Genomic DNA, 27364 nt, shown 5'->3' with positions numbered 1-27364 from the left:
TTGCGAAGGCCGAAAGCCAACTAATGGGAAATAATTATGTAGTTGTAGAGATATTAAGCCATAGCACTTTTCAATACGTCTGGTTTTTGGGTCCGACCTATTTAGGTTTTTAAGCACGTTTTATGCTAACATATCAAATATCAACATGATGAAAGCTCTTTGAAGCAACTTAAGTGACTTAAATCATATAAAAAATGTGGTTGGTTTGTATGGTCACTAAAATGTATAAAATAAAATAAATTAATTAAAAATTAAAAAGCACGACTGCAGTTTAAGAGCGAACTGAAAAGCTAAAAATAATTTTTAGTTGTGTTAGGTACTCAACTTAATGAATGTAAAATATAATATATAGGTAAGTGTTCTTTCAGGGTCGTAAACAGCAAACGGAAAAGTTTAGGCTCATTTAGGGTCGTGACTGTACCTGTATATTTTATTTCGATGCAGTCGGGGACCTGTGAATGGGAAAAATTCAATATATCAAGGTCCCCGACTGCAATCGAAATAAAATATGCAGGTACAGTCACGACCCTAAATGAGCCTAAACTTTTCCGTTTGCTGTTTACGACCCTGAAAGAACACTTACCTATATATTATATTTTACATTCATTAAGTTGAGTACCTAACACAACTAAAAATTATATTTAAATTTTCAGTTCGCTCTTAATTTACATATAATGTTTTTGATGGGATTTGAAAATTACATCATACTTTTATCGAATTTTACTTGTCCTCGCACTTTTTTAATACGTCAATTCGAATTGCACCCTTCAAACCGGGGTATGCTGCCTTTTTTATACCACGTCGGTGGCAAACAAGCACACGGTGATGGTAAGCGGTCACCGTAGCCTATGGACGCTTGCACCTCCGGGGGTGTACCATGTGCGTTGCCGACCTTTTTGGATGAAAAGCATACTGTAGTCCCTCGGTAAACCTCGGCAGGTTTTAAGCGAACTTAAGGATGACTCACGCCAGACCGGGCCGCGGCCGGGCCGGAGCTTCCGGCGCTTTGTTTCTATGGAAATCACCACGCACTGATCAGCCGTCATAGAAAATAACATGTCGGACGCTTCGGTCCGGGCCCGGGCCGGTCTAGCGTGAGTCATCCATTATAGCGAGACAAAGATTTTTGATGTACCTATTGTGGTTACTAGCTAATAACGATATCATTTATACATAGAATGATAGAAATAAATAAGCCCATAGCCAGCTAACCCACAACATGCTCTAAAAATCATTAAAATACCCAAGCCATAATATAAAATCTTTAGTATCTGTTCACTCAAATTTAAACCCTATCAACGGATATCTAAGGTTGATAATAACTTGACATAAAACACGGTACAAACAGCAACACTCCTGTCCATCGGTGAACCTTATGTAAATACAACGTGCTGTCAAACCTTACCAAACAACCATTCCATTAACCTCTAGCCGCCCATACGTCAAACCTTGCCAAGCAAAATGAAATTTTATTTTGTCAACACAAAGTTCAAATTAGAATGGAACAGGAGACCTTTTTATAGGTCTCTGGGTGGCTAGACGACAAACAACACGTGAATACCCTCATTAGATAAAAGTCGGAACAATAGATAACACGCAGTTAATCCCTTTATTTAGTTGTAGTATTTCGCAAATGTGTTATTTTCTTATCATTATGAATTTAAAGACTAATTTGCTAAATCACCTGTGAAAAGTGTAAGAGTAGGAATACCCTTTAGAATTTTAAAACAATGATCGGCTAATCCTTATTCCTAGTATAATTTACTGTTAGTTCTAGCCCTAATGAGTGAAAGCAGGTAATGTTATTTGGTATTTTGGGTGTGAGTTCCATTACCGTGTTCGTGGTTAACCGAGTAACATCTAATTTATTTTTAAAATTAATATTTATTTAATATGTGGCATGATCAGTCATACTACTATACGGATAGTAGTTTTCAGTTGGTGAGTTTATCATTTAGTTTCATTATGTATAGTGGGGTAAAGTTGTTTGTTTGTAAGTCTGTTCTTTAGGGTGGTATTCCATCTGTCCAATATGTTTGTCCAATCTCATGGCGTCTCACTCTCTCTCTCAAGCAAAATATGAGACAAAACACACATTGGACAAACAAATTAGACAGGTGGAATACCACCCTTAAGGCGTATTCTGAATGCGAATGTAATAACACGTCATGAATTTGATCTGGATTTGTTATGGATATGATTTGTCAGTAACTGAGGTTAACTTTTGACAGATCAAATTCATAACAAATCAGGAATTCCTTCATAGACTGTAAATACAGGCTTTTTTTGACATATTTCTACGAAAGTGTATAATTATATAAAATAATTAAAAACAATAATATTTTCGTACATACAGTAATTTTTATTTTTTATGAGTTAAAATAGGTAGTTATAGGTTTTATTGAACACCTTAAATACGTACCTTTAATACATTACATGGTTCTACATTTTTTAAGATAATTTTGAATGCTTCTACAACATAATGCTAAATATAATGTTATACTTCTTTTAGTGTGATTGCTAGTAAGTACCTATATATTTTATATAAAAAACAAATTCTTCATAATATGACTTAAGTACCTCTTGGAACAATATCTCTGTTAATTAATAATTATAAACTGAAATATATGTATTAAATATTAAATATTTATTTGATAAAAATAATTAGATTTGTCCCCAAATTTGTGTAACTATAAAAAAAAACTAGAAACATCTAGTTTTCTTTATTTCTTATTGCATGTAGTCTAAATTTTTTTAGTACTATTTATCTTTATGTCTTAATAATTATACTTTCAATTTTATATAATACAAAATGTATTAAATACCCATAATCTACCAAGACGGGACCTCGAAAATTCGTCATTGTATCCGTTTTGTCGTTATTACTATATTTTTTACGGTTTTGACTATATGACGTCATAAATACAATAATTATTCTCTTTTTTTTTCAGGAGCTCAATCTCCAATCAATTCGCCGCTCCCTAATCCAGATGCTAGAGGACTTCGAAGCCTCCGACTGCTCCCGCTGCCAGCTCATCAAGTGTCGCTGCGACAACGGACCCACACCCCCCCTGTCCGTTACTGGGTCCACACCGTCAGTTACTGGGCCAACGCCGTCAGTTACTGGGCCAACGCCGTCCGTTACTGGGCTTGGATGCACAGAGGGCCGCAATGCGCCGATATCGCCGCGGTCTTTCGCTGAAGCCACGGCGATTGGCGGTCATGAACTTAAATCGCCGCCAGGTAAGTCGTTCTTTACTGGGTCCACACCGTCAGTTACTGGGCCAACGCCGTCCGTTACTGGGCATGGATGCACAGAGGGCCGCAATGCGCCGATATCGCCGCGGTCTTTCGCTGAAGCCACGGCGATTGGCGGTCATGAACTTAAATCGCCGCCAGGTAAGTCGTTCTTTACTGGGTCCACACCGTCAGTTACTGGGCCAACGCCGTCCGTTACTGGGCATGGATGCACAGAGGGCCGCAATGCGCCGATATCGCCGCGGTCTTTCGCTGAAGCCACGGCGATTGGCGGTCATGAACTTAAATCGCCGCCAGGTAAGTTCTTACATGTTGTCTCATTTTTCCACTTTTTCATGTGTCAGATTGAACTAAACCTATTAATATTAGACCTAAATGTAATAGATATAAGATATAGTATTTAAATAAAGAGTTCTGTATTTCGCCAACGGATTGTCAAGCAGTTTGGCGAAACCATATCCTCTAACCGCCCAGAGACCTATAAAAAGGTCTCCTGTTCCATTCTAATTTGAACTTTGTGTTGACAAAATAAAATTTATTTTTGCTTGGCAAGGTTTGACGTATGGGCGACTAGAGGTTATCATTGTAAAATATCATACTTTACTTTTTTATACTTTTGTTAAAAAATATATATATGTATATAGAATAAAACGTGAAATATTATGTATTTATTTAAGTTCGGCGACAAGCACACGACAGAATATAAAACAACACAACACCATCGAGCTTGAGATTTTTATGTAGTATCGTCTCGTAAAATACAGACTGTTAGCCGTAAATTTTGTAAACATTTATTATTCCTTTATTTATCTTTCCTCTTACGTTAGGTTATTTATAATATGAATATAAAAGTAAAATATAAAAACATTTACAAAACAATAAAAAATACATATAAACACATTATAAAAAACCTAACCTAGAATGCCGCCACATTTATTATTATTATTTCACTTACAAGAATCAACTTTAATATACCATTTTCCATGTATATTAATTGAGTATGTGACAGTTATTTTTACATATAGGTATAACATTATTTAGACTGCATTAATAAAAAAAAACTATAATTTGTCGTAACTGGAAATTAACTGTCTTATTTTTATTCCCAGCTATCAACGTCCCGCGCCCAGAATTCCATTCCAGCAGCGAATCCAACGAGCAAACCAACCAGCCAATCAAGGACGTTGAATCCTGGGTCCGCTCCAGCACTCCCAACCCGGACAAAACCGAATCCCCCGGCTCCAAGCCCCTCGCCAGCCTAACATATTCTTGGCCCCCAGCACCTAAGGCCGTTTGGAATGACTATAAAAACAAAATCAACAGGCCCGAGATTAATACGGCGACTGTCAGCCAAACTAGAAATGTCCAGGATTTTTTTAAATCGTTCAGTGTGAATATGTATGTGGTTGGGGATAAGACATATGTCCAAAATAGGGCTCTGATGCGGAAACTGAAGAGTATTGCTAGTCAGCAGTCGCAATATACTTATTTCTAAGGCTACAAGGGTCATTTTGTTTTAAATTTGTACACTACACTTTTTTGGGATTTTTTATGTTATTTCGACTCAGAATTACGAGCTCTTTCGAACCTAAAGTGTCATTCAATAGAACTTGCTAACTATGTAAACAAACCGCCATACTAAAACTGACACTGAATGTCAATTTACTAGTAACTTTTGTTTACATAGTTAGCAAGTTCTATTGAATGACATTTTAATACGATGACTGTTATCAATATGGCTTAATTATATTGCCTATGTAGTGGCCAATTACTACGGAGTGGCCAAAAACTATAGCAGTTACCCTAGAGAAAAGGAGTGTGCGTGTTTTAGTGTTTGTCTTTCCTAAATATGCCAAAGAAAGTCACGGGCGTATAATAAACGATGAATTGCTGTCGGAAGTTAATCCGTAAGATTTTAAATTCTTTTGCGTTTTGAAAATAATGAAAGTTGGTGATAAAACTCGCATTCATGTATCTAATCTAAACTCTTTATAGGATACTGATATGTCTGCGGAATCGCGTTAGATAGATTCGCGTAGGGCCGAAGGCCCGAAGCGTCCAGAATGTCAGTGCTTAATCACAGAACAATAGTATAAGTGTCTAAATGCGAAGGGCGAAGGCCGAGCTCCGCGTAGGGCCGAAGGCCCGAAGCGTCCAGGATGTCATAGCCAAATGGAAAGATTCAAAATAAAATAGAGTTAAGTAAGAGAAATAAATTCATCAAAACTTATATTTTTTAAACTCAAAGTCTACAATTCTACATTATGTGTTCTATCTCATCAAAGCTTTTTGTACAAGCAAACATTGTAATGTGATTATTTAGAACTTGACAGTATAATAACTTTTTTTATAAATATTGTTATTATATTTTTATTATATCAATGCTAAAATACTTATTCGATCTGAATTTAATTGATAATTTAAAGCGCGTGAGTGTTTTATACTTACTTTGTACTACGACGACGGAAATATTTCGTGTGTGTGTGTTATTATGGTACATAATAACTATGTATTTTAAAATCATAATATGCTCTTTTCTAAGATAGTAATTTAGATGTGCAATTGTGTATTCATTATATGTTAACAATGTGACGTGGTTTAAGATCGAAAATGTTGTATGAAAATTATTTTTACGAAAATAATTGTTACAACGGTGGCTTATAAGGCATAACCTTCTACCAAGCCATAAAATAATTTCATGCTAATGATCGATACTACCTAATAGTTAGCTAATAATGATATTAACTGACTCATGTATTTGACATATTGAATTTTTAATTGACTTTTAACTAAAGAGTAGGTCTTCGATTTAACTGTTTCTTTGTTATTGCCTAAATAGCTAGTTATTAGCTAACTAGCTGTTGCCCGCGACTTCGTACGCGTGGATTTGTATATTGGTGGTTATATATTCTACATTAGCTTAGAACATTATGCAGCAAGAGATTGCGGTAGGACGGTTAATCATTTCTTAATTATTAATATTATACAACGCATGAGACTTTTCTTTCACAACCTACGAAGTTTCAAGCCCCTAACTGAATAAAATTGTCCTCGATGTAATCCCTCTAAACCCCCTTAGATTTTCATGTCCTCTTTTTAATAAAACCTACTACCTAACTACCTATTTACGAAGTTTCAAGTTCCTAGCTTTAAATAAAATTTGCACCCTAAGACGAACTTTCATCCCCTTTTTAACCCCCTTAGGGGTTGAATTTCCAAAAACGTTGCAATTACTTTTTTTGTAATCGGCTATTATGCCTTTCTAAAAAGTTTCAAAGCATTTGTAATTGATTCAAACTTTTAACCCCTGTTTAACCCTGTTAGGGGATGAATTTTACAAAACGCTGAAATTACTTTTCCTGTATTTTAATAATATCCCGAAATACAAAGATTCAAGTCCCGCGTTCGAAAAAATGTTTGATATCCATACAAACTTTCAACCCCTTTTTCACCACTTTAGGGGATGAATATTCAAAAACGCTGAAATTAGTTTTCTTGTATTTTAATAACATATATTTTTACGAAGTTTCAAGTTCCTCGCTTAAAATAAAATTTGAGCTCCATACAAATTTTCAACCCCTTTTTAACCCTGTTAGGGGATGAATTTTACAAAACGCTGAAATAACTTTTCCTGTCTTCTAATAATATCCCCAAATACAAAGATTCAAGTCCCGCACTCTCAAAAATATTTGATATCCGTACAAATTTTCAATCCCATGTTTTACCACCTTGGAGGATGAATTTTTAAAAACGCTGAAATTTGTTTTCTTGTATCTTAATTTAATACCTTTTTGCAAAGTTTCAAGTTCCTAGCTTAAAATAAAATTTGCACCCTAAGACTAACTTTCATCCCCTTTTCAACCCCCTTAGGGGTTGAATTTCCAAAAACGTTGCAATTACTTTTTTTTGTAATCGGCTATTATGCCTTTCTAAGAAGTTTCAAAGCATTTGTAATGGATTCAAACTTTCAACCCCTGTTTAACCCTGTTAGGGGATGAATTTTACAAAACGCTGAAATTACTTTTCCTGTATTTTAATAATATCCCCAAATACAAAGATTCAAGTCCTGCGTTCGAAAAAATGTTTGATATCCTTTCAAACTTTCAACCCCTTTTTCACCACTTTAGGGGATGAATATTCAAAAACGCTGAAATTAGTTTTCTTGTATTTCAATAACATATATTTTTACGAAGTTTCAAGTTCCTAGCTTAAAATAAAATTTGAACTCCATACAAACTTTCAACCCCTTTTTAACCCTGTTAGGGGATTAATTTTACAAAACACTGAAATAACTTGTCCTGTCTTCTAATATTATCATCAAATACAAAGATTCTAGTCCCGTACTCTCAAAAATATTTGATATCCGTACAAATTCTCAACCCCATGTTTTACCACCTTGGGGGATGAATTTTTAAAAACGCTGAAATTTGTTTTCTTGTATCTTAATTTAATACCTTTTTGCAAAGTTTCAAGTTCCTAGCTTAAAATAAAATTTGCACCCTATGACGAACTTTCATCCCCTTTTTAACCCCCTTAGGGGTTGAATTTCCAAAAACGTTGCAATTACTTTTTTTTGTAATCGGCTATTATGACTTTCTAAGAAGTTTCAAAGCATTTGTAATGGATTCAAACTTTCAACCCCTGTTTAACCCTGTTAGGGGATGAATTTTACAAAACGCTGAAATTACTTTTCCTGTATTTTAATAATATCCCCAAATACAAAGATTCAAGTCCCGCACTCTCAAAAATATTTGATCTCCGTACAAATTTTCAACCCCTTTTTTACCACCTTGGGGGATGAATTTTTAAAAACGCTGAAATTAGTTTTCTTGTTTTTTAATTTAATACCTTTTTACGAAGTTTCAAGGTCCTAGCTTAAAATAAAATTTGCACCCCAGGACAAAGTTTCATCCCCTTTTTTACCCCCTTAGGGGTTGAATTACCTAAAACGTCGCAATTACTTTTTTTTGTCATCGGCTATTATGCCTTTCTAAGAAGTTTCAAAGCATTTGTAATGGATTCAAACTTTCAACCCCTTTTTAACCCTGTTAGGGGATGAATTTTCAAAAACCCTGAAATTACTTTTCCCGTCTTGTAATAATATCCCCATATACAAAGTTTCAAGTCCAACACTCACAAAAATATTTGATCTCCATACAAACTTTCAACCCCTTTTTCACCACCTTAGGGGATGAATTTTCGAAACCGCAGAAATTAGTTTTCTTGTTTTTTAATATAGTACATTTTTACAAAGTTTCAAATTCCTAGCTTAAAATAAAACTTGCACCCCATACAACCTTTCATCCCCTTTTTAACCCCCTTAGGGGTTGAATTTTTCAAAATCGCTTCTTATCTCTTGTACACTTTATAAATTCAACCTAGTGTGCAAATTTCAACTTTCTAGCTTTTGTAGTTTCGGCTCTGCGTTGATGAATCAGTCAGTCAGTCAGTCAGTCAGTCAGTCAGGACACTTGCATTTATATATATAGATAATGACGTTATTTGACTTATGTATTTGATGGCTGATGATGGATGATTTGTAAGAATTTTTAATTTAAGATTAACAAGAGTTGAGGTTTTTGATGTGACTGTTTCATTAATGTTGGGACTTCAAACTTTGTCAGCTGATTTAAAAAAAAAGTCAAACCTAAGAGCGCTCAGGGAGACAATTATTAAATTTAATTAGTGATCATGCCTATTTTTGAATAGTTTAGGTAGGTACTATAGTTTTTAGATGCAACTTTTTTTTCTATAAATATTTATGACATTTAATTCTAATTGTTACTACTCCATTTTAAATAAAATAATAACAAATAGTATGCCACAGCAATAATTTATTTAATGGCCGTGGAGGTGTAATTACTGGGAATTTAATTAATTAGGTTTAAGTAAAGGAGAGTCAAAAGACTGCAAATAATTTTATAATTGTGTAGTTATAAGATGATATGAAACAAACCGGCTGAAGGGCCGTAAAAAACCAAAAAAACATAAATTTAGATTTTAAATAGTATTGTAAGAATCTTATAAATTAATGCGTAATAATTGACGAAACAACGATAAAATGTGCGATTATGCGTAATAAATTAGCTAGTAAAAGAACGTATTTTTTTTTTATTATGTTACCTACAGTCAAATTATTATTTATAAGTATCGTTAACCCTAAATTTAAGGGCAATGTTAGCGTAAAATCAGTTCAGTTCAAGGGGTAACTCCAGGCTAGGGTTACCAGATACAAATTTAGAATTTCCTGACAAAATTCCTGATTTCCGAATATTTTTGACATATTAATTTAAGTTAATAAAAAGGTACTTTATTACTAGTGCCCACGCCAATTCCTGGGATTAGTTGCCAAGCGGACCCCAGGCTCCCATGAGCCGTGGCCGTGGCAAAATGCCGGGACAACGCGAGGAAGATTAAGAAAAAGGTACTTTATAAAAAAGTCTATCAATTCAAAAAAATCCTGACATTTACGTGTTCCGTCCCCATTCCTGACAAAAGGCCAAAATTCCTGACATGTCAGGAAAATTCCTGTCATCTGGTAACCCTACTCCAGGCAGCATTTTCTGCTGCAAGGACTAGGTAGAGGAGATATAAAAAAAATCTTGCACCATAAGTTTCTTGTTATAAGGCCCACGATATACTACAGAATGAGAGATAAAGATTGTTATCTCCTTCTAACAAATAGCTTTGTCCCTACTTACGCAAGTAAAAAATACAAGTGTATCTCAGGCCTAAAGCATGGACGCTTTTTCAGAAAATTATGAATATAACCTAAAAAAGAAATGCTAAATTAAATATTAAGTACTAGCTTTTGCCCGCGACTTCATCTGCGTGGAGTTAGTAATTGGGTAGCTTATTTTTACCCAATCTGCTTTTTAACGAATCCCCAAATCCCCATACAAACTTCCACCCCCCTTTTCACTCCCTTAAAGGGAGTTTTTTGGGATAAAAACTACCCTATGTCCTTCCCCGGGACTCAAACTGTTTCCATACCAAATTTCAACTAAATAGGTTCAGTGGTTATTGATTGCCCATACAAATTTCCACCCCCCTCTTCAGCTCCTTAAGGGGTGAGTTCTGAGATAAAAAGTATCCTATATCCTTCCCCGGGACTCAAACTATCTTCATACCAAATTTCAAAAACAGACAGACAGACAGACAGACACACTTTCGCATTTATAATATTAGTATGGAGTATGGACATAATAATATTATGGCTCCTCCAGACTATTTTCATTTATTTGTCAATTTTACCAGTTAGACCTTCATTATAAAATAACCCTTATTACCTTGTCATAAGATCAAGTTTGAAATAAACTGCGTGCTGCATGGATAAGTTTATAGACTACCTACTAAAATGTCGGTTGTCAACATAACTAAAACCAAGCGAAACTATGCCTAGAAAGCGCGTATCTCAGTATCGATTATATACTAAGATACGAGGTTTTGAAGATAAGTGGCAGGTTTACTAGTGAATTTTGTTTGTGATATCATAAATGTGGGTAGTTTTAAAATTCGAATCGGACTTTTGAAATAAACCGTTGACCAATTGACGGTGGACAGCGCTCGCGGACGCGTAGCGGCCAATTATTCGAAATTATTCAAATTAATGATTATTTTATGACATTTAACAATCTTATATTTTGATTTTGATTAATAATTATTTGTTTAGTGTAACTTGTCCGTATTAAATTCATAGTGGTTCTACTGTTTAACTGAGAAAAATAAAGGTAAGGTATTTTTTGGTGATTATAATTTTATGATTAGGTACATATATATGCTATTATGCAGCGTGTCAAATAATGTGTCAGTAATTCGTTAGGAATTGATCATAGGGTACCTACGTAACAATCAGTATTATACCAACCTATCATTAACGGAATAATTAACGTGTTTAGAAATCATAATAAGTACCTATATGTTAAATACTCTATTTTTATCATATCAAGTAAAAAGACAAAGTACCTTTATATTCAGTATACCTCGATAAAAGATAAAAATATTTTCTATAAAACTAATATCCTCAGTATAGTAAGATACCTACGTACGATTTAGTTGCGTTTCAGAGACATTAGTTGTAGACATACCTATAAACAAAGAAAAATAATTATAATTATTATACGAGTTTATACTTATCACTTCATCACTACATAGTTTAAAACAAAGTCGCTTCCGGCTGTCTGTTTGTCTGTCTGTATGTATGCTTAGATCTTTAAAACTACGCAACGGATGTGCGCGGATTTTTGTTGTGGTTTTTTGTAATAAATAGAGTGATTCCAGAGGAAGGTTTATGTATAATTTGTTAACCCGTGCGAAGCCGGGGCGGGACGCTAGTTAACTATAAGAAAAGGTGTAATAATTATTATGCATACTAAGGTGCTTAGCAAAATAGATTCATAGAACTGTTGTTACATTATGAAACTTTGCCATATTGGCAGAGAATAAGAAATTTACGAGGTAGGTAAGTTACTATAGTTCGTTTTTTTAGCATTAGAATAAATTCAATATACGCGATATAATCCGTTTTAATAGTTTTATTTCATTGGAAGAAGTCTTTTAATTGAAAAAAAGTTTTTAAAAATCAGTAACTATTAGTTAATGAAAGCAAAAATATGTAAATAATCGTATGACTCATAATTGTTACATATTTGCTGTGAATTATTTTTCAAAAGTGTTTTTCAATAAAAAGACTGCTCTCAAAATTGTTTCGTATTTTTTTCTAATGCTAATAAAACTAATGATACTAATGATGATGATGATGATGAAAATACGTTCCTGAGTTTTATAACATTACAATGGTTATACAAACAAAGTCACACTTTATAGTAATAATAATAATAATGGACCCTTAAGGCTCCGCGGGTTCAAATTCTTCTCTCACTCTCACAGGGAGTAAGCGTGAGCGTAAGTGTCTCGCTCACGCTTACTCTTAGTGAGAGAGAGAAGAACCCACGGGGCCTTAAGAACCTGTGCACCTTTTTTTTAATAGGTACCAGAAACAATACAATACAATACAATACAAATACTCTTTATTGCACACCACATTACAGAAAACAATACAAAGAATACAGAAAAGAAGAGGGTAAACAACAGGCGGTCTTATCGCTAAAACGCGATCTCTTCCAGACAACCTTTTTTAGGGTTCCGTACCCAAAGGGTAAAAACGGGACCCTATTACTAAGACTCCGCTGTCCGTCCGTCCGTCCGTCCGTCCGTCCGTCCGTCCGTCCGTCACCAGGCTGTATCTCACGAACCGTGATAGCTAGACAGTTGAAATTTTCACAGATGATGTATTTCTGTTGCCGCTATAACAACAAATACTAAAAACAGAATAAAATGAAGATTTCAGTGGGGCTCCCATACAACAAACGTGATTTTTGACCGAAGTTAAGCAACGTCGGGCGGGGTCAGTACTTGGATGGGTGACCGTTTTTTGATTGTTTTTTGTTGATGGTGCGGAACCCTCCGTGCGCGAGTCCAACTCGCACTTGGCCGGTTTTTTTAGAACTGTTGCAATCTCGTAAGAATACTTCGGCAATTTGGGAATAACCTTCGAAAACCTCTGTAAACGTTATCTAATTTCTCGAAATATTGGAATAATCCATTTTACGACTACAAGGATACCCTTTTAGTCCCTTTTGTCAAAGTTCCATAAGAAAATGTAGGTAAAAAGTAGAATTCAGTATAACTAGACCCTTCAGTACCTTATCTCAATACTGTACTAGGGGTCAAGTATTCTGGTTAGTAATAAAAGCTTTTGTTAAGTAGTAAAATCGATTGTAGGTTTTAAGAATTGGGAAGGTGATATAAAACTAGGGTAGCCTTTTTGTTCTGAAATTATGTAATGCTCGTGGGACCGTTATTTTCTTTATTCATCATCCTTCTTAGGCTAGGGTTTATATAATATGAATATAAAAGTAAAATAACAAAACAATAAAAAATACATATAAACACATTATAAAAAAACCTAACGTAGGGTGCCGCCGGCAGCAAGGCCCAAGCTACCGGTGGCAAGGCCCAAGCTACCGGACCGTTATTATTATTAAGGATCAGGGTAAATTCAGTTCTTAGGTAGCGAGCTAAAACGGCGAAAGAGGTTTAAAACAAAAATAAATTGATGTATAAAACAAAAATATTACTTTTTATAATAAGTATTACAAACTTGCGCTTTTTTAAGTGTATTTTTTTTAAATATTGTTTTTAAAGCTATAATTATTCTTTTGAATCGTTAAATCTTTACATTTATTTTTCTAGGTAAAAGCCATGTACTTATACCTACTTAGTATAGGTTTTAGTATCATGTTATTAATGTTATTATCGTTCAGGAGGATGACATAAATGTAAGAAATTAGCTAACATTACATCCGTTCCACACCAATTTTAGGGAAAGCCATAAGCCGCGCGTGGCGCTGTCGCCACCTAGCGGCCATATCTGTGCTGATCGTAACAGACGCGTTTTGTTAGAGAGTGAGTCTTCTGTACTTAGTACTATTATTTATTCTGTGCCAGTGGAGGGCTTCGTCACTTTTTCTTTTTATAACATATATGACATCTATTTCAGTTTATAATTAATATATAGGTAGTAGTGTGACTAAAAAACACAAATCAAAATAAAAAAACAAGCAACAACGGTTGAACTCCGGGAGTGCCGATAGAAGTGAAAACTCACCTCACTATGTTACCGACGCCCGGTAACACGATACATACGTTTAGCGGAGGTATTCTATTTATTTATTATATATTATTATCATTTCCAAATAAGATCACACTTTTTCATTGACATGTTTATTTACATACTGCCATTACAACCTCAAATTATTTGAACATAGGTAAAGAGTCTTGAAAAGGAGTCCGCAACATAAATGTCAAATAACATTGAGTTTTCTTTATTGATTTAAATGCCATTTAAATTATGAGTGACCACCTTACGGGGCTTACGGTCACGTGATCGCCTTACGCCCCTTACGGTCACGTGATCGCCTTACGCTGTCTCGAGTTTATCACTTTTTCCCCACCTCAAAAAGTGCCCAGCGCCGCTAAAGAAGATTTCACTTCAAAAAATGATTTGTTCCCGAAGTTGTGTAAATTAAAAACAATTTATTTTGAGATCATTTACATAATGTATCCCAAGGCAATTGTAATTTCCAGAGCCATGAACCGTTTGACCGAGCACACACTTCTCGAGCCGCCTTCACCAGCGTACACAAACGTGACAGTGAGGCGCGCCTTCATCGTCTGGCTTCACTGCGGCCAGACCAACAAGTTCAAGGACGTCTGCAACTACTTCCACTTCTTGGAAGGATTGGTGAGTCAATATACCCATCATCTGGGCCGTCACAAATGGGTGGATCAACTTTTTAGCCTCGGCCTCGGCCTCGCTCAGCGTCTGCGAAAGCTGGCGTGGTACCGTTCTAGACCGAGCAAAGTGGCGTACTCTTATGTTGGAGGCCAAGACTCATTGTGGGTCATCGCGCCAGCCAAGTAAGTAACTAACTTTTTAGGGTTCCGTACCTCAAAAGGAAAAAAAAACGGAACCCTTATAGGATCACTCGTGCGTCTGTCCGTCTGTCACAGCCTATTTTTGCGGAAACTACAGGACCAATTAAGTTGAAATTTGGTGCACATATGTAAATTAGTGACCCAAAGACGGACATGTAACTTAAACAAATGAATTTTAAACATGGGGGCAATTTTGGGGGGTAAATACACAAACGTGACAGTGAGGCGTGCCTTCATCGTCTGGCTGCACTGCGGCCAGACCAACAAGTTCAAGGACGTCTGCAACTACTTCCACTTCTTGGAAGGATTGGTGAGTCAATACCTTAAAAGACACACGCCTGATTCGCACTTTAAGATACGTAAAAAAATTTGCTATATATCGTATATGGATCGGATACCTATGTCAGTGTCAAAAGTGACGTTTTTGGTTTGAAGAAACGTCACTTTTGATATCTTAAAGTTAGAATCAGTCCGACACTCAACTCAACATCTTGACCGTCACAAATGGGTGGATCACCTTTTTTTGTTGGTAGTCCATCCAGTCCCGTCAGCCAGGCGACAATAGTAGCACCGTAGCACGGTTTCTTATAAGAAATGTTATACATATACTACGTTCTATTAGCATGCTAAGTATATTACCAGTTATGAAAAGGGCTTACAGTTATGAAAATGTATGTCTGGTAATCTGGTTATTTGAAATAAGTAGGTACCATAAAACTATGGGTTTGAGAGTGACCCAGGCGACCGTAACCTTAAAAACGAGTGCCAAGAAAAATTGTATTCACCCAAATACAATTTTTATCTTGTAAGTTATTAAAAGAAAGTGATATAAGTTAATTAAATTAAATATTTTTTTTTGGGAATTATTTTCTTAGTTATCTATCATCCTCATTTATGAATAGAAGTGAGGCCTAAATTAAGTAATGATGTGTCATCACAATATCTATTTTTACAGGAGGACAACCTCTCAGTCGACACCCGGGCCGTCAGCCGTCGTCACGAATTCGACCTGTTCACCAACCCGCCGCCCTCGTCCACCTACCTCAACTCCCACCACCCCAAGCTCTACACCAACACCCAGCTAGAAAACTACTACGTCACCAAACTAGAAGCCATCAGGAACGAGAAATGCGTGTTCAAACTAGAAGGCTTCGAGGAGATCGGACCGAAAAATGGGGCCACTAAACAGCAGATAGTCGAAACCAGTCAGCTAATCAGAAAATATTGCTTCAGCCACTCCATTACTTTGAAGAATTTCCTGACAGAATTTAAAGAGTATGCAGCTAAGTGTCAATTGAACAACAACGTTCAAAACGTGGCCTTTTATATAAAGAGAAAAATGGTGAAAGAAGAAATAACAATGATAGCTAACTGTCCGAGAACGTTCAGCTTTCTTGAAGAGGATTCCGTTGAAGATACGTCTGTAAATTTCTTGAGTCAAATGAGATTGTTAGATAGTATAAGATTATCTCCGACGATGAAGCTGAATGGAGTTGATGTTTGGAATAATGAGAATTTGAAGAACAAGGTGTCGAACGCTAGAAATGCATTCGCGAAGAAACAGAGTCAGAAGAGAAATATGAACCCGATCCCGGAGAAACAGGAAGCTAGTAGGTACAATATAGAATATATGAAAGTTGTTAATCAGAAGTTGAAAAATGAATTAATGTTGTTGTAACGAAAGCTCAAATAGGTTATATAAAAAAATATAATTTAAGTAGGACAGTAAAAAAAAAATATCGCTGTAAATGTTGACTGCCAAATATAATTGGAATTCAAACAAATTAAGCCTATGATGGTAAATTATGAACCAAATAAAAATAAATAAAATATATAATTAGTCGTCATCAGATATATCGGAGAGGCCCAGGTGTTCACAATATCTGAACAAGCAAACGCCTTGACAATACAGGCATGCTCAAATATTGAGTTTGAGCACCTTGGCCGCTCCGTTATATTATCTAATGGCGACTGTACCTAAGACTAACATACCAAGCCAATTTTGTATCTTGACTGGCTGAACTATCATAACATCATATGGAATACAAGACATTCATCTTATATATTTAAGTCAGTCAGTCATAATTACAGTTTGCATTCTCAATTACCTACATAATGACTAATACAAAATAATACATTAATATTGAATCTTCTTCTTCTTCCTCGCGTTATCCCGGCATTTTGCCACGGCTCATGGGAGCCTGGGGTCCGCTTGACAACTAATCCCATGATTTGACGTAGGCACTAGTTTTTACGGAAGCGACTGCCATCTGACCTTCCAACCCAGAGGGGAAACTAGGCCTTATTGGGATTAGTCCGGTTTCCTCACGATGTTTTCCTTCACCGAAAAGCAACTAGTAAATATCAAAATATTTCGTACATAAGTTCCGAAAAACTCATTGGTACGAGCCGGGGTTTGAACCCGCGACCTCCGGATTGAAAGTCGCACGCTCTTACCGCTAGGCCACCAGCGCTTCCTATACATTAATACTGAATAATACATTATATTAATTTTATATTTTACATTTTTTTTAATACCACATAGGTGGCAAACAAGCATACGGGCCGCCTGATGGTAAGCAGTCACCGTAGCCTATGGACGCCTGCAACTCCAGAGGTGTTACATGCGCGTTGCCGACCTTTTTTTAAAAACCTGTACACTCCTTTTTTGAAGAACCCCATTGACACACATTTGAAAACGTATAACTATAAGAGTGTATATATCATTGAATAAGTAAACTTTAAAATTATATAAATAAATAATCTAGCATCTTTATATTACTAACTTAGGGTTAGTTATTAGTTGCGACTATAAAAATATTACTTATGTTTTAAGTTTTTAGTTATTAAATAATACCTTGACTGTAGATATCCTACTAAATAATTTATTTATTGTATACCCTAGCTACACTTCTGTACTAATTAAAATGATTTTATATACAAAAATAATATTATATTTGGACTACTCCATGAGGTAATAAAACATTATGTGTTTTGAATCACAGATTTACTTTTTTGTTAAGAAACATGTACTTATTTTTGTAATTTAATAAGTTGGTTTGTCGAATACAAGTGTTTTTCCCTACCTACTACCAGATGTTTATTATTGTAATAAATCCTAAATATAAAAAGAAACTGCTTTTATTTCTTAGGGGCTACTTAAATAAACGAAAATGTATTTAAAATTTTCGTCATATTTGCGTAGGTATTTTAGTAAATAAAGTATAAAAAGTATTTTGACTATAAACTATTATACCTTTTGCGTCAAATGATGATCCCTATGATGGCTCCGCTACACGATGGGCCATCGCCGGCCACTCCAAGGGACGCATTTATGCGTTAGAGGGAGCAAGTGATATTGCTATCTCATTCTACCGCATGGCTGCGTCCCTTGGAGTGCCCGGCGCTGGCCCATCGTGTAGAGGAGCCATGACAGTTCCTTCAATTTGTCTTCTGGTTGGGCTTAATTTAAACCATAATTTTATTAATGAAAGATGTTTTACCGTATTTTTTTAAATCTATTTAAATGTTACATTTCTAAGTCAATTAATGTGCAGAACTTTAAAAAAACCGGCCAAGTGCGAGTCGGACTCGTGCATGGAGGGTTCCGCACCATCAACAAAAAATAGAGCAAAACAAGCAAAAAAACGGTCACCCATCCAAGTACTGACCCCGCCCGACGTTGCTTAACTTCGGCCAAAAATCACGTTTGTTGTATGGGAGCCCCACTTAAATCTTTATTTTATTATGTTTTTAGTATTTGTTGTTATAGCGGCAACAAAAATACATCATCTGTGAAAATTTCAACTGTCTAGCTATCACGGTTCGTGAGATACAGCCTGGTGACAGACGGACGGACGGGCGGACAGCGGAGTCTTAGTAATAGGGTCTCGTTTTTACCCTTTGGGTACGGAACCCTAAAAATGAACTGTCATAGGGACCATCTTTTGTACTTAACGCTATTTACTTAGTTTTATAAATAAGACAGCATTTAAAATTCATTGTAGTGCACAATCGCCCTAAGACAGCATTTTGCTAGCTGACTATATAATCAACCATATACCTATCCCACTAGGATTCAAAGTAAAGTGATGATAAGATCTTAATAAACATGCGATTTTTTGCTCAACCCCCAAAGAACGGTAATGTAGTGAGGCGCAGGTAACAACTCGATTGAACAATGTAGGTATCGATACTTTAATTCCGTTTTTCTTTTGTGAGATAACGCTATAGGTTGGACATTTATGTATAAACAAACCTACATAAAATTTAAAACAATTCAAGTGACATTTTGTTTCGTTATTGACTTGATTTGATATCCAAACACTTAATAAAATAAAATATATTAATTCACATTTGTAACCGATCGCGAATTTATTTTGTTACCTACCTTTATTTACAGACGTTTCCTAAAACAATAATGCGAAGAATACTAATGATCAATTACGACATAAAATCGGTAACTAGGTACATAATTTATTTATGTCGCATTAAAATAAATGTGTTATTTTTCTTTCGGTTTTAAAATTGTCTGATAAGATAAGATAAGACTATTAATGCGTGCGAAATTGACATGGGTTTAACCGTCCATTTTTTGTTTAAGCAATAATCAAGTATTTCGGGAACGTGAATTCTTTTCAAAATTGCTAGATTTAGAGCAAGGCCTGTAACGATTTTGATGGCACACGCAGTGCAAGTGTTATTTTAAACGTCAAATTCTGTGAAATTATGACGTATGTTTAACACTTGCACTGCGTGTGTTATCGAAATTGTTGCAGCCTTGGTTTAAGTCTATCTAATCCGAATGAAATATCGATAATAACTCCCGCGCATCCCTACTCACTCCATGTAGTACCTGCTCTGCGATCCCGTCGGACGCGTCGACCAACCTGTTTTTGAATTCCGAATACCGACCGTTGCGATCAAATCGCGTTGGCTATTTTAAAATAGTACACAGTGCAGTGCGTGTTAACTTGAGTTTATTCAAGTAAAATATTGTTTTGGCGCGAATATAAGGACTGATTTAGACATAATAATATGCAACAGATGGATAGTGAACTGTGAAAGATTGTTATAAAAAGAACCTAGTATCCTGAGATAGATTCTAAGGATAAAAGACGGTCCAAGTTAAGAATAAACTCAGTTTAAAATACCAATTATAGCCATTTAAATTTTGAACAAACTATCATCAGTTATTTTTGTAGATGCCTTATTTGGGTTTAAAGAAATCTTTGCTGGACTATTTCTAGTGATATCAACAGAAACGCACAAAGAAGTTAGCTTGTTTCTGTGTGTTTTAAGCAGAAGAAATTCGAATATAACCGTTAGTTATTTAATTGGAGCAAGAAAACAGAGAATATGGCCGCGACGAGTGTGTCGACCCCGATAAATAGAATATCGCGGGATAATCTGACAGTGTTGATAAGGAACAACATATTGGATGACTCCGTGGAGTTTATGTCAGATAATGATATGGTAAGTTTGAATGAATCAGACTATACTTAGTTTTTTTTGCATTAGACAAAGGGTAAACAATATTGATGTGTTTTTTTATTGCAAAACGCTACCTATTAAAATATAGTAACGATTACCTACTTATAAAACCAAAAGAATATAAATAATATGCTATATAATTGTTACATATTAGCTGCAACTTTTTTTTTTCAATAAAAAGACACGTCAAGATCGCTTACTTCTTACTAATGTTAGAAAAAACATGTAGGTACATATAAGTAACTATAGGTAATATATTACTTTAAAGAGCAGACCTCGTAAAGCATATTAATAATAATTGTTAAACAATAAATCAACATTATTGATATTAGAATAAAATAGTTTTTTATTCGTAAACATACAGACAATACACATAATTACACAAACAGAACATATAGGTAATATATTTATTCTGGTATAATTCTACAGCATTACCTACAGCTAGGAGCGCCAAAGCGCTGTATAATTAAACATGTAGGTAACAGTAAAAGCTACAGTAATAAAGTTATATGATGAATATGACAATAATTAATTAAGCTAAGTATGTTGATTCAAAAAACGTACCAAATCTTTAAAAAGTTTATGATGTTTATTATGGTACAGTCGCCATCAGATATATCGGAGCGGCCAAGGTGCTCACAAATATCTGTACACGCCTTTATTGTAAAGGCGTTAGAGTGCGCGTTCAGATATTGTGAACACCTTGGCCGCTCCGATATATCTGATGGCGACTGTACTGTTTGTGCAGTCTCAAGTTGAATCGGACCATGGTATACAAGCAGGTAGCCGATCGGTAGGCAAGCATGTAATTGTTCGAATAGAAGGAATTGTGGGCTTAGGGGTAGGTCTATTTTTTTTCAGAAAGGCAACAATGACCACCAACTCGCGTAACATGTCTTTTTCACTCTTATAGACACTGTATAAATGAGAATGAAAGGTACTGTATAGTAAATATAGTAATAAATTGATATAGATGTCATATATTAAAGAAAAAGTGACGAAGCCCTCCAGTGGTGAAGGCGGGATTCGAATTTCGAACCGGGGTCTTTAGCAATCCGGGCTAACGCCTTGAACCCCTTGGCCACCCCGCCACGGTGGAACCAGTCCCAATTTCTCGACTATATGCCATCTTACTAAGACTAGGCGTCTTTGACCAACTCTAAGGGCAAGCAATATGCGCTTGCTTGCTTGCTTATTTAATAAAATAATTTGATCTGTTCCCAAAGTTGGGTACTGTATAGGTTAATATTCTAATATTTTTTATTTCAGATGGAAACCGATTCTCCAGTGCGCAGCAAAAACAGAAACTTACAGCCAATCAGCAAAAAGCTCTTCCACTCCCCGATGCAGAATACAGAAAACGAGGTCACAACTACCAGGAGTCCAGAAAACCGAAGAAGACACAGAAAGAGGAAACAGTTCCTTATCCCTGATGGGGGTGAAAGGTTCAAGAGGGCGTACATACAGTGTGAGGAGGGGTATGGGGAGAATATGGGGGGGATGAGGAAGAAAGTGTTGATAAGTCTCTTTCATAATAAGGAGTATTCTATGGATGTTGGGATTTAGTCAGATTTAGTAATATGTATGTTTTGAATAAGGTAAATCATTCGGTTGATAAACTATCCGCACTAAGCAACAACAACAACATATGTTGCTAATAATCTAGCAACCAAAAGAAAATTGTAGCAAACTTTAACATTCGTGAATAAAAATAAAATTTAAACATCATTATTAACTTTTGTCTAAACCTCACTTATATCGATTTAAATTTTAATGTTATAAGCCTTCAATAGTTACAAGATTAATTTTATTTTCTATACAAAGTTCCTACTCAATAAGGTTTAAAATATCTTAATACAAAATGAAATAAAATATGTTACCTATGATAAAATCTTTCTGTTTCTTTAATATATGAGGTCTAATATGAGGTCCTAACCTCAAGTCGTCGAGGTGAAAAAAAAAAACATATCAGCCATGACCTGTTCCAATAATTCTTATTTACGTACTGCAAAAACCTTATTTATTTCTTTAAATATTCTTCGTACTTCCTATCATCATGCTTTTTTCTTTATATTTATAATTATTAAAAGGTGCAGAGTTTCAACAGTTATATGTATACGTAATTGGCAAATAGGCCTCAACGCAATTCATAAGAATGATAATTATGTGCTTCCATTTGTATAAATAAGTAGGTATAGATATAGATTATATTAATTATGTGTCTGCAAGTAAATAAAGATCAGTAGCCGTACCTAAAATGGCAATCATTTATCGATATACGTTAATCGAAAAGTGATTAGTATCAGTACCTACCCCTAGTGTACATTTCACTGTATTAACTATATGTGATCTTGAAATTGTAATAAGAAAAAGATCAAAGCGGTGGAGTGGTGATCGCGGCAGAAAAATACTGTAACAAACTATATGCCAGTATTAGTAAATTTATAATTTTGTAAGCTTTAAGTTAATTTTAAGGATATACTTAATGATATAATAAAATTAACCTTTGAACGATAATGTTTACTTCTTTTATTAACTCAATGCTAGCGATGTTTTCGTTACAAAAACGTGTTATACGGCTACGCTCGAAGCGCTGTAGCTCGAGCTGGCAGTGTATGTGTTAAAATGAATAAATGCAACACACTTAATTAACACACCAAGAACACGTAAATGTGTTCATTTTGTATTGGATATGGGGCCCCTGGCACTGAAATTGTTAACCATGGTTTATTGGTAGCAAATTTGACTTATTATTATTAGTAAAACTAGCGACCCGCCCCGGCTTCGCACGGGTTAACAAATTATACATAAACCTTCCTCTTGAATCACTATATATTAAAAAAAAACGCATCATAATCCGTTGCGTAGTTTTAAAGATCTAAGTTTACATAGGGACAGACAGACAGCAGGAAGCGACTTTGTTTTATATTATGTAGTGATACCCTCTCAACTGCCCTAGTTGATCTATTAATTGACGTATCTTAAACTTCGAACCAGGCTGCAAATCATTGTCATCTATCAAATAACCACATCCCCAAAGGCACCAAGCTGGCCAATGTCTCTCATACAGCCAATAGATGCCAAATAGCTCTAAGTAGCTCAAAAGTCCCCCAAGGCTGGCTAATAATGAAAAAGCTGTTTTGTGTGTTGACAAAGCTCTGTGTTCGCGTTGGAGATTTCCCGGGAGACAGTTTTGAGTCGATGCATCTGGCAATCTGCCTAATGATCGGCGATTAAATGAACATTTTTAGGGTTCCGTACCCAAAGGGTAAAAACGGGACTCTATTACTAAGACTTCGCTGTCCGTCCGTCCGTCCGTCCGTCCGTCCGTCTGTCACCAGGCTGTATCTCACGAACCGTGATAGCTAGACAGTTGAAATTTTCACAGATGATCTTATTTCTGTTGCCGCTATAACAACAAAAAAAAACAGAATAAAATAAAGATTTAAGTGGGGCTCCCATACAACAATTTGTTGTTGTGAACAAACGTGATTTTTGACCGAAGTTAAGCAACGTCGGGCGGGGTCAGTACTTGGATGGGTGACCGTTTTTTTGCTTGTTTTGCTCTATTTTTTGTTGATGGCGCGGAACCCTCCGTGCGCGAGTCCGACTCGAACTTGGCCGGTTTTTTTGTTTCCTATGATTACTTACTATGTACTTGCTACTTGCATATAGTGGCAAACGTATGAACTCGCAAAAAACACTAACCAATGTGTAAACAGGTCCGAATGTGTCGGCCAGCCAGACTTACTCGTACTTATTGTCCTTTTCAGCTTATGATTGAGAGTTTGGATTTTGTTAACGTTTTACTTACTTGAAATAAATACTTTAATTGTTGCACGGCAACTACGAGTAGGTACTTTTTTTCAAAGAGAAAATGACAAGATTAGAGAATAACCGTAAATAACCCAGGTGCAGCTATTATAGCCACCAGCAAATAATTCGTTATTTTCTATTCACATTTAATTCGACCTCTTGTCGATTTTTAGAATAATCACATTTCAAGATTAAATTAAGATTATTTTGTGTTAATTATTTTGAATAACTAATGGTTATTATTCATAAAGATCAAGGTTTAACCTTCGTATCAGAGTAAATTCAATATGCAAGTAAAGTTAGTAGGTAACCAAAACTGTACATTGACATAAGTATATATATCTCAGGACTAGCCTTACGGGCAATAAGAATGGCGCATGAATGGGGCCAGTACAGCGGTGTGAAAACGCTGCAACGCGATTGGTTAATGAGTTCGCATCACGCGCACGCGGCCGCGGGATTGGTCGCAACTAGTTGCGTTAGACTACATGATTGGCTCGAATTCATGAGTAACACCGCTGAACTAGTACCATTTTTTGTGCACATAAGGCCAGTCCCGAGATATAAGTCAATGAAACTGTACCTATTCATAGCACATCAAGTAACGCATACCGCTCACGCGTCGCATCAGCATTGTATGTAAATGTGGACATAATAATGACATATATGCCGAGATGAGGACATAAAACGGAACGCCAGCGCCAAGAGCGTGCCATAAAGATGTTCTTTTAAAAGTCAAAAGGGCTGAACTTTATATAGGTATTATATTTTTTATGATATAGGAGGCAAAAGAGCAGACGAATCGCCTAGTGGTAAGCAAATACTGCCGCCCATGGACACCACAACTGCATTTGTTATACAATGTGAGTCTACCCGAACACAAAATCACTCACTCACTGCTAAATACAAATCGACCTTAGCCCGTACCTACCATGAGTCACTGACAGTGTCAAAACTGACATATACACTATCGAGAACGTAATTTACTTTCTATACTTATATCTCGCTCGCACCAATATGCGAGTACGTAAAGTAAATTACGTTCTCAACGGCGTTTGTCAGTGCCAAACTGTTGGTAGCCGTACGTAAGTACCTATTTTAATTTTTTACGTAAAAGTAAGAGGTGCAGAAGCAACTTTTATGCTTTAATTCAAGTTAAGGTGACAATTTTTGCACTTTTATCGTGTCATACAAAGCTTTCGCACTTATATAGGTACTTGTTAGAAAATAAAAATTACGACAGAATGTAATAGCGCACCATTAGGCCCGCTAGTCCTATCCCTATCACTTAAACGGCGCAAAAAATACTCGAATATTCTTGAAGATTGTCCAAAAATCTTTTACAAATCATGATACCACTATCCGTCACAAAATCGCTAAAAATACAATATTAAATTCCGCAAACGATCAAAATCGAGAGACAAGTTAGGAAAACTTGTAGACAGATCTCAGGAATCATTGGCCAAATCGCACGAAATCACGATTGGCGTGGCAAGAAAAAAAAAGAGGTTTTAAAGGAAGTTTTATCAAGTTTTGCAACCATTAAGTTTTGGTAAATTCAGAAGATTACAGATTGTGATGGTTATGGTTTTATAGGTTATAAGAATCAATAGTTTTAGCCATGTAGGTACTTAAGTTTTGACGATGGGATACGCGTTTATTGAAAACATGTAAGAAAATAAAAAGTTCTGTAGTATAGTCCCACACCAGGGGCCGGTTCCAAAAAGGTTGTAACTTGTAATAAAAGTGGAAGTCCCGCTTGTATTACAAGCTACAAGCTTTTGAGAAACGGGCACCAGCGCGCGGCCCTATCGCCAGGGAATCAGAGGGGCCACCGCGAAAATCGAAATTCGCAAATTGCGGGGAACTTTCTCTTTTACTCCAATGAAGGTGTAATAGAGAGACAGAGACAGATGCTCGCAATTTTTGAACTTCTATTTTCGCGGTTATAGCCCTGAGATATCCAGTCGGAACGTTTGTCGTCATCCCTTGCGATCTGGGGCTCTAGAGCCGCAGGGACGTTAGCGCTGACGAGCGCTCCTCAGGATGTCGTTGTGTTGGCCTGTATAAAACGGATGAAGGCCTGCCAGGGATCTACATCAGGAAGGCCGAAAATCGTGCAGGATGGGGAACCTTGGTGCACGAAATAACGACCTCATGTGGTCGACCCTCAGACATGAGGAATCGAGGAAGAAGAAGAAGAGAAAACAGATGAATTAAATCAGTAGCTTACCTTTAACGGCGCTTAACTTGTTGCCCACCATCTGCTTGGCCACGAACGCCGCCATTTTGTTTTACTGTGCGCTCAACTGCAACAAGGAAAATACAAATTATTACAAGGAAAATACAATACAAAAATCACAACAACGGGGGTTGTGAAGATCAAGGGGCTCTCCCCTGGGCCTTCGCCCAGCAGTGGGACACTATAACGGGCTAAAGGGGCCCACTGATTAACAGTCCGCCGGACGGTGTCGGCTGTCAGTTAGAACAAAAAGTTGACAGTTCCGAACAACTGACAGGCCGATACCGTCCGGCGGACTGTTAATCAGTGGGCCCCTTAAGAATCAGAAATATACCTACTAGTAGTTCACCCCGAACTATGAACGCACAATTCGCCAAAAACATTGAAAAAGCTAGTATTTTTAACGACAGAATTCCATGTAGGTAGATTCATTTGATTAAAATATTTACAAATCAAAGATGACAGCTTTTTATTACATTGCTGGTGACTACGGGAACATTATTTAAAGGTCTTGCGGATCCTCAGAATAAATATCAATATAATTACAACAAAATTGTTGAAATTGAAGATGGCGGCCGTTTTTTACAATGTTAATTATGGATGTTAAATGTTAAAGGACCTTTCGTGTCCTCAGTTATGAATACTTGTCGTGATCAGACCAATTAGAAAATCGTTTTGACAGTTCTCAAAAAGAAACTGATTTGACTAGTAGAAGAATACCCTATTGTAGCAATTTACAAGCCCGACCTTCCTCCTTTCTCAAGGGATCGCCGATTAAAAATTGATCAATCGGAACTGCCATTAGGAACTAAAGCTCTTAAGCCATAAGCCCTCCAATTATTATGGCTACTTAAAGAATTCCATTTGTAAAAGAATAGAAAGGTAATTTCGATTGAGATTTTTTGCATTCAAATCCGAATCGGCTTATCATTTAAGTCGTGTTCCCATTTGTGCGTGATTTTATAAAAATTAGATGTGGAGGATTTCGGTAAGACGGGTATGATAAATATGCGATTGTGAATTGATTTCGATTAACCCTTTAACCGCCAGAGTCTG

The 27364-nt window shown here is 36.0% G+C and overlaps 3 protein-coding genes across 3 annotated transcripts in view; 2 read left to right on the top strand and 1 right to left on the bottom strand.

Moving 5' to 3' along the window:
• LOC134657521 (complexin) overlaps positions 1-26390 on the bottom strand; it is a 138487-nt gene extending 112097 nt beyond the window's left edge. Inside the window, exon 1 of the mRNA XM_063513095.1 lies at positions 26300-26390. Within this exon, the coding sequence (XP_063369165.1) occupies positions 26300-26354 (55 nt within the window). The 5' untranslated portion in view covers positions 26355-26390. The remainder of the gene's footprint in view (positions 1-26299) is intronic.
• Positions 14939-16442, top strand: LOC134657675 (uncharacterized). The gene is made up of 2 exons (XM_063513238.1): positions 14939-15067; positions 15713-16442. Exons 1-2 carry the CDS (start codon positions 14939-14941, stop codon positions 16433-16435), a joined length of 852 nt encoding a protein of 283 aa, XP_063369308.1. The 3' UTR covers positions 16436-16442.
• LOC134657605 (uncharacterized) lies at positions 20048-21826 on the top strand. Its single transcript, XM_063513171.1, has 2 exons — positions 20048-20232; positions 21520-21826. Exons 1-2 carry the CDS (start codon positions 20116-20118, stop codon positions 21814-21816), a joined length of 414 nt encoding a protein of 137 aa, XP_063369241.1. The 5' UTR covers positions 20048-20115; the 3' UTR covers positions 21817-21826.
• Positions 26391-27364: the final 974 nt, after the last annotated feature.

The sequence above is a fragment of the Cydia amplana genome, chromosome 20, assembly GCF_948474715.1.
Source record: "Cydia amplana chromosome 20, ilCydAmpl1.1, whole genome shotgun sequence".
Lineage (NCBI taxonomy): Eukaryota > Metazoa > Arthropoda > Insecta > Lepidoptera > Tortricidae > Cydia > Cydia amplana.
This window is presented reverse-complemented; position numbering and strand designations above follow the sequence as displayed.